This window comes from Hyaena hyaena, unplaced genomic scaffold (genome assembly GCF_003009895.1).
Source record: "Hyaena hyaena isolate Hyena2069 unplaced genomic scaffold, ASM300989v1 scaffold_226, whole genome shotgun sequence".
Classification (NCBI taxonomy): Eukaryota; Metazoa; Chordata; class Mammalia; order Carnivora; family Hyaenidae; genus Hyaena; species Hyaena hyaena.
The window spans coordinates 2287571-2296388 of record NW_024080858.1 but is presented as its reverse complement, the minus strand read 5'-3'; the positions used below and the strand labels follow the sequence as shown (position 1 = coordinate 2296388).

The 8818-nt window shown below is 36.7% G+C and overlaps 1 protein-coding gene across 1 annotated transcript; it reads right to left on the bottom strand.

Annotated features, from left to right (window-relative positions):
* Positions 1–240: 240 nt before the first annotated feature.
* ADAM29 (ADAM metallopeptidase domain 29) lies at positions 241–3125 on the bottom strand. Its single transcript, XM_039243222.1, has one exon. The coding sequence runs from the start codon at positions 3003–3005 to the stop codon at positions 270–272; it is 2736 nt and encodes a 911-aa protein (XP_039099153.1). The 5' UTR covers positions 3006–3125; the 3' UTR covers positions 241–269.
* Between the last annotated feature and the right edge of the window lie 5693 nt (positions 3126–8818).

The following is an 8818-nucleotide window of genomic DNA, read 5'->3' as shown; positions in this document are numbered from 1 at the left end:
ATCTCCCAGATTTCCAAACTCTCATTCATTCTCCTTATTGCAGGTCCCTATAAGAAGAGGGCTTGGGACAGCAGAGATGTGGTCCCTGCGATGAAATGTACAAAATGGGAAGGGGATTTGAGACTGAGAAACTGGCACACAACCCATGTGTCATACCTTTCCCCAGAAAATGTAAAAAAACAGATTTTAGGCAAAATGGATCTTCTAATTGTTTAAAATAATGAAGAGTAAGTAGAAACATTCCAGGAATGACCTTTTTTATTCCATACTTATTTGGGTACATTTTTTACTACTGACGGCCTTTGTTTCCCACCTTTGTCCTGTTGAGGCTGCATGCTAGATTGACTCTGAAGTCTTTGCAGTGGTGTTGCAGGCTGGGTCTGAAGTTTCTGCTGTGACTTTGAGGGTTGAGCTTTTGGTTGTTTTGCAGACTGAGTTGGAACCTTACTCTCTTTTCTTGAAGGAGCCTTACTCCCTTGTCTTAAAGAAACCTTACTCTCTGCTTTTGAAAGAACGTTACTCTCCTGTCTCAAAGGAGCCTTACTCTCTGGCTTTGAAAGAACTTTACTCTCCTGTCTCAAAGGAGCCTTACTCTCTGCTTTTGAAAGAACTTTACTCTCCTGTCTTGAAGGAGCCTTACTCTCTGCTTTTGAAAGAACCTTACTCTCCTGTCTCAAAGGAGCCTTACTCTCTGGTTTTGAAGGAAGCTTTTGCACTGCTTTTGGGGAAACTGTTTGTGCTGGTTTTGCAGGTTGAGTCACAACCTTTTGCTGTTGTGAAGGAACTTCTTGCATTTGTTTTGAAGGAACCATTGGTGCTTCCTTTAAAGGAACATTTTGCGCTTGTTTTGCAACTTCAGCTTCCTTTTCCTTTGTTTTTTTCTGCATGCAAAGACAAATAAGACAACCTAACAAGAGAAGCAACCAAAGAAGTGAGACTACCAACACGTAATACTTCTTTATCCTTTCTTTCTTCGGGGGTGGTCCACTATCAACACTACCTCCATTGCCCCGTTTTAGGCAGTTGGGTGGGTCCCACAAACGGTTGCAGTGGCAGTGATGTTTATTGTTGCAAATACCCCTCATGTTACAGAACAGAGGTGAACAACTACTATCCAAGCGAGATATATGGACACACCTCCTGTCAATGCAGAGATGTTCTGGGCCACACTCTGTGCCATCTATCACTTCACCAATATCAAGTATGGGTATCCCAGGGTGGTAGTCAATACCCCAGCAGACGCCGTCATTGAAGTGAACCTGATGCACAGTAGAATGTTCATTCAGAGTGGGAATTTCTTTCACATTCTTACACTGAACTCTGCCACACAGGCTGTCTGAGATATTGCATTTTATATATGAAGCATTTTTGAGACCACAGTTCCCAAAACGGTCACCGAGAGTGTTTATGTGTTTGTAGCAACTCTGATCTGCACTCATTGCCTCTTGGCCAAAAATCTGCTTACACTGCTCATTGCGGTTATTACATTTCTTTGCATAGCAATAGGCACTTTCATTACAGGGAATTCCATCCTCCACATAGACGTCATCTGGGCACATGTGGGATATACCATCGCACCACTCCGGAAGATCACATTCATTGACCTGCTTTCTACACACTGTTCCCGATGGTAATAATTGGCAGTCCTTGCAACAAAGCCCAAAACCGCATGTGGAGCCAAAACTCAAAGTGCAGTTTGACAGACAGCAGGCATCTCTTGAACAATTCTGTAAAGGTCCACAGTCACACTCCTCTTCATCTTCAACAACACCATTCCCACAACGTGCCTGTGCAAACAGGTCCTTTGTGTGTATAGTGTAGAACAAACATTTTGCCTCCTGTATAGAATATTTCCAAAAATAAGAATAACTACAATTGCTAAATTTAATTATTGGTGGGTTTGAAGGATGCATTATACATTTAGGCAGTGCACATGTGCAAAACTCAGTATCATGAATCATACCCAAATTATGGCCAATATGATGAGCCATTGCAATTGCAACAATGCCCAAGGTTCTTTCTACACTAGTAACAATTGCACAATTAAGGTGTGATTTACACAATCCTTGAACATAGCCTAAACCACTCATTCCTCGTACTGTCTGATTTATAAAAAGATGTACAGTGTCATGTGGTAGGCGGAACTCAAGGTTTTCCTTTTTCCAAAGGCAAAAATATCTCAGAGATCTCCTTATATCATTTACTTCAATGTAGTTTCTCTCAGTCCAGAACTCCAAACCAAACAATAACAGTTTAAGACCCATGACGTCATAAATGGAATCTACTATATTTACCATAGCATATAGGTCCTCATTAAACTTTGAAATGTTCTTTTTTATATGAAGATATAGACTATGGTCCACCACCACGGCTATTTCTATAACAAACATATGGAGCCACCAGCCTGAGTAAGAACTTTGTTTCTGAGTAGAATTATTAATCTCTTGAGACTCCCATTGGGGTACAATTTTCTCTTGCACAAAATCAGAGTTCATGGTTGGGAATTGGGTCTCCTCACTCTCCAGTTTATATACCAGATGTTCAAATTTAGTAGAAAAAGTCACAGGCTTAATTTCATAAGCAATGTCATTTATCTGTAACAGTCCTCGAAAACCATCAAAACAGTAACTGAGGGCAACCAGGGACTCTGGGTCCCCCTCCACGTAACCATGATAGTAGCAGTCATTTTGCACAAAAGGTTGGTCCTCAAGGAGAGCACCCTGGTCTGAATAGGTGAACACTGGAAGGTGTCTGGATAGCAAATACTTCTTGACTTTTATGTGGACAATGTGTCTCTTGCCCCCAAAATGCAGGCTGTAAGAGAGCCAACCTGAAGGCTTCATGCCTCTGCCAGCACCAGGTATCCTCAAAGGAATCACCACTTCTGGAGGACTATGATATTGGGGATGCTCAGCTTGGGTGTGTCCACAAAAGGACAGAAACAGCCCAAGCCAATGTAGCAGAAATATGATCCTCATGTACACCAGACCTTTAATCACAATCATTATAAAGCCACCATTATGGAAATGTTTGTCCAGATACTCTGGCTTCTTATCCTGAGCTGGCCAATATGCAGGGCTAATCAGTAAGGATCTGTGTTCTGGCAGAGTTGAACCATTAGAGTATCAGCCCTATAAGTAAGACAAAAAGCAACATATGAATGCAAGTGGTTATGCCTGGTGGAGAAAAAAGAGAAAGACATGCAATAAAAGTAATTTAGTGTTTTGCTCAGGGAATGACTCAGGAAACTTCCTAGAATTTGCTCTTAAGTATTAACAGAGCAAAGAGGGTCTCAGGGTATATAGGAGAATGAAAACTGGCCATAAATTTGTAGTTATTAAACCTAGATGATGGAAAAATAAGGTTTTATTGTACTATTCTATAAGTATGCATATGCATGACCATTTCCAAAACAAACTGTTAAAACAAAAGGTTAGTCTTAAGGTAAGGTGATCATATGTTGCTGAGATTGTCCGGGTTTACCCATGTTAAATTACCGTAAATAATAATATCTCTTTTTTTTCCAACTCAACTCATTACTTAAGAGACTTTTTTTTGTAAAAAGCACTCATATAATTTTTAAATCTTTTTCATGGTGCTTACCACATACTTTCCTGAAGCAAAAAGGTTTATTTTCTTTTTTATTCTTTACGTTATTCTCTTACTAGGCTTGTCAGACTAGAAATACTCAAGAGTATTATTTGTGTCTTTCACAAATGTTAGTATCTCCTATAAGGTTCATCTTAATTCTTCATTTAATAAAAAAAAATGGTTGACTTGGCTTTTATTGTTCCTTGGAATATTTAATCAATAGTATTTATACTTTATTACATTTTTAATCTGGAACCTTATTCAAAAAACTTGGCCAATTTAGTTTCTGGAACAAGGTCATATAAACTCAGGTTCCTTGCTAGTTCCCTCTCAGTATAACTAAATGCCCTGAAAACATGTGAAAACTAAAAATCAAAATGCAGACTGGCTAAAGACCTCTAGACTTGAGGGATGACACCAGGTGAGTTCACTGAGATTTCTTTTAATGTCTCATGTATATATTCCAAATTGGATACTGGAGAGACCTTTGGTGCAGAACAACCAGCAGGCATAGACCAAAAACTCAAGAATAATTTGCACTTTCTGGACAAATGATAGAGAATGGAAAAACACAACAACAACAACAAACGCAGTAAGGTTTTCCAGCACTTGCTCTTGAGCCACGACACATGTATGATTCAGAGTGGAAACTTCAAAGACTTATAGGCCAATACAAAACACAGTCCACAATCAGTGCACTGGTGGAATGTTTAATCCACTTACTATGACAATATCATAGAAGGAAAGTCTAACCCTCATCAATATCTAGATAACTAGTTAATCAATCTGTCTTCAGAGGCAGCAATAAAATCTCAACATTCTGACCCACTTTCATCTCAACAACATGACATATAATAGAAGGATCCATCATAAAGTCATCTTTCCCACCCTTCCACCAAATGACATAAAGAGACAGAAGTCTGCTGGCTTCTGCTCTTCTTGTCTCCAAATCTGAGCATGGCCCAATTATACCAGGTAATCCACAAAGGGCATCAGACTAGATCAAACAGAAGAAAAGATCAGTGGACTCCAAGAAAGGTCATGGTTAATTATTCAGTCAAAAGAGAGAAAAAAAGACTGGAAAGAATGAAGAAAGAAAAGGACTTAGAGCCAACAAGAAGACCAAGATACATGTGATAGAAATTCCAGGATGAGAAAAGACCAGAAAACTAATTCAAAGAAATAGTGACTTAAAATTTCCCAAAACTAAAGAATGAATTGAGCATCCAGATGCACAAAAACCAAAATATCTCAAATAAGAGGAACCCAAAGAAATCTACACCAAGTCTTATTATAATCAAATTATAAAAGGTCAAAGACAAAAATTTGAAAGTGGCAAGAGAGAGCAATATATGACACACAAAAGAATCACCATAAGACCATGAGTGAAATTTTGAACAGAAAATTTTCAGGTCTAGAGACAGTGAAATGATGTAGTCAAAAAGTTTAAAGGAAAAACAAATAAACAAACACCTGTCAACAAGAAGGCTATACTTGGCAAAATTGTTTTTTAAAATAAAAGAGACATGAGGCTCCTGGGTGGCTCAGTAGGTGGAGTATCCTACTTTGGCTCAGGTCATGATCTCGTGGTCCATGAGTTCAAGCCCTGTGTTGGGCTCTTGCTGGCAGCTCAGAGCCTGGAGCCTGCTTTGATTTTGTGTCTCCTTCTTTCTCTACCCCTTGCCTGCTCACACTCTAACCCTCTTTCTTTCTCTCTCAAACATAAATAAACATCAAAAATAATTTAAAAAATAATAAAATAAAATAAAAGAGACATAAAGATATGCCCAAACAAAATCTAAGGGAGTTTATCACCATTAGAACTGCCTTCCAAGAAATGCTAAAATGAGATTTTCTAGTTTAAATAAAAGGATGCTAAATAGCAACATGATAGCATAAAAATGGAATATATATATATGTTAGTCATATATAAATTTATATACGTGTATATATATATACACACATAGTTGGACATGTTATTATTCTGTGGTGGGTAAACCACTTTTAATTCTAGTATAAAAGTTAAGAGACAAAAGTACTCAAAGTAACTATAACTACAAAAATTGTCAAAAGATACACAATAAGAATAGATGCAAATTGTAACAATAACATAAAATATGAGTTGAAGAGGGGCGCCTGGGTGGCTCAGTCTGTTGGACATCCGACTTCGGCTCAGGTGATGATCTCACGGTTGGTGGGTTTGAGCCCCGTGCCTGGTTCTGTGGTGACAGCCAGCTCAGAGCCTGGAGCCTGCTTCAGATTCTGTGTCTCCCTCTCTCTCTCTGACCCTCCCCTGCTCATGCTGTCTCTCTCTCTCTCTCTCAGAAATAAATAAAACATTAAAAAATTTTTTAAAAATATGAGTTGAAGAGAAGATAAAGTGTAGAGTTTTAGTATGTATTTGAGCTTAAGTTGTTTTTAGAATACCTTAACTGTAAGATATGTTGTATAAGCCCTAAGGTAACTGCATATGTACGCCTGTCTACACAAACACATACGCCTACACACACACACACTATAGAAGTTACACAAAAGAAGAAGAGAAAGTAATCAATAAATATCAACACACACACAGAATCAATGAAACACAAAGGGAGACAAAAGAGGAAAAGACAAAAAAAGAAAAATTAACAGAAAAGTAACAAAATGTCAATATTAAATTAGTCCTTATTGATAAGAACTTAAAATATAAATGGACTAAACTCCATCAAAAGTGATGGAAGTCACATAAAGTGACTGAATGGATCTAAAAAATAAGATTCAATATACACTGCGTAGGAAAAACTCAGTTTAGATTAAAAATAAAACACAAGTTAAAAATAAACATTGGAAAAAGATATTCCATGTAAATGGGCACCAGAAGATCAGGAATGACTACACTTACATTTGACAGAATAGAGTTTAAGTCAAAACTGCCATAAAAGATATATATACATACACACACACATATATATTCACCCAACACCAGAGCATCTAACTATATAAAACAAACATTCACTGAACTGAAAGGAGAAAGGGATAGCATTACAATAATAGTAGGAGACTTCAATACCCCTCTTTCAATACATGATAGAAACTCCAGATTACATATCAACAAGGAAGTAAAGGATTAAAAATTTTAAACTATGTTTATTTCTTAGAGACAGAGAGAGACAGAGCATGAACAGGGGAAGGGCAGAGAGGGAAGGAGAATCTGAAGCAGGCTCCAGGCTGAGCTGTCAGCACAGAGCCTGATGAGGAGCTCGAACCTACGAACCTGTGAACCTACGAACCTACAAACCTACAAACCTAAAGGTCATGACCTGAGCCAAAGTCAGACACTTAACCTACTGAGCCACCAGGCACCCCAAGGAAGTAAAGGATTTAAATAGCACTATAGACCAAATTGATCTAAGAGTCCTATACAGAATGTTCTACCCAATAGCAGCAGCATACACATTCTTCTCAAGTAGCCATGGATGTTTCTCCAGAATAGATCACATATTTGGTCACAAAACAAATCTCAACAAATGTAAAAAGATTGAAATTTACCAAGGTATCTTTTATAATCACAATGGAATAAAACCAGACATCAAAAGCAGAAGGAAAAGCAGAAAATTCACAAATAGGTTGAAAAATTAAAACATATTCTGGAATAGCATGGATCAACAAAGAAATAAAAAAATAAATTAGAAAAGACCTTGATACAGATAAAAATGAAAACATACATATTAACCTTTATGGGGTGCAGAAAAAGTTGTACTAGAAGTAAAGATTATTATAGTGAGAAATGCCTCAAGAAAAAAGAAAAATCTCAAGTAACTTTATACACTTGAAGGTACTAGAAAACGAAAGAACAAAACTGAAAGCTGGTAGAAAGAAAATAATGAAGATCAGAACAGAAATAAATGAAATAGAGACTTAAAATACAATAGAATAGATCATTGGAACTAAGAGCTGGTTCTTTGAAAAAAATAAAACAAAATTGATAAGCATCCAGCTAGACTTACCAAGAAAAAAAAAAAGAGGGCTCAAATAAACAAAATCAGAAATAAAAGAGATATAGCAAAGGATCATAAGGGACAACTATAAACAATTATACACTATGATCAGGAGGTATTTATCCTTGGGATGCAGAGTTTGTTAATATATAAAAATTACAGATAAAATAATGATTTAAAAAGATCCAGAATAAGTGTTTGACAAAATTCAACACACCTCCATGATAAAAACTCTCAAAAAATTAACAGTGGAAGGAATTATCTCAGCATAATAAATGCTATATATGAAAAATCCCACATTTAACATTATACTCAATTGTGGAAAAAGGAAAGCTTTTCCTTCAAAACAGGGAGAAAAACAAGGACCCCCATACTCACTCTCCCTGTTCAACATGGTAGTGGACATCCCAGCCAGAGCAATTAGGCCAGAAAAAGAAATAGAAGGCTTCCAAATTGGAAATGAAGAAGTGAAATTGTCTTCTGTTGGCAGCCAACAGGATCCTCATGGAAAGTCATAAAAATTCCTTGGAAGAAAAAAAAACCATAAAAAATAATATAAAAATTCATTAAAGGTGCAGAACACAAAATTAACATGAAAATTAGTTACATTACCATGCACTGGCAATACATGATCTGAAAAGAAATTAGGGAAACAATCTCATTTATAGTTGTGTAAAAGGAATAAAATACCTAGGAATAAATGTCAACATGTGAAAACTTGAACACTGAAAACTATAAAACATATACAAATGAAATTAAAGACAATACAAACCAATGGAAAGACATCCCAAATCTGTGAATTGGAAGACTTACTATTGTGAAATTGTTCACATTACCCATCAGAATCTAAAAATTCAATGCTATCTCTATCAAAAATATCTACTGGACAGGACACCTGGGTAGATTAGTTGGTTAAATGTCTGACTCTTGTGCTAAAAGGATGGAGCCTGCTTGGGATTCTCTCTCTCTTTCTCTCTATGTCTATCCCCTCTCTCAAAACAAACAAACAAACAAACATTTAAAAAAATTTCTGTATTGGAATTTTATAGAAATTGAAAAAAATTATTTTAAAATTCATATGAAACCACAAAGACAACAAATAGCCAAATACATTTTGAGAAAGAAAAAACAAGCAGAAGATATCTCATATCCTGATTTTTTAAAAAATGTTTTATTTATTTCTAGGAGAGAGAGAGAGAGAGACAGCGTGAGCAGGGGAGGGTCAGAGAGAGAGGGAGTCACAGACT

Coding starts and splice junctions, on each gene's coding strand:
- ADAM29 (XM_039243222.1), bottom strand. CDS start 3,005: ATGATTGTGATTAAAGGTCTGGTGTACATGAGGATCATATTTCTGCTA.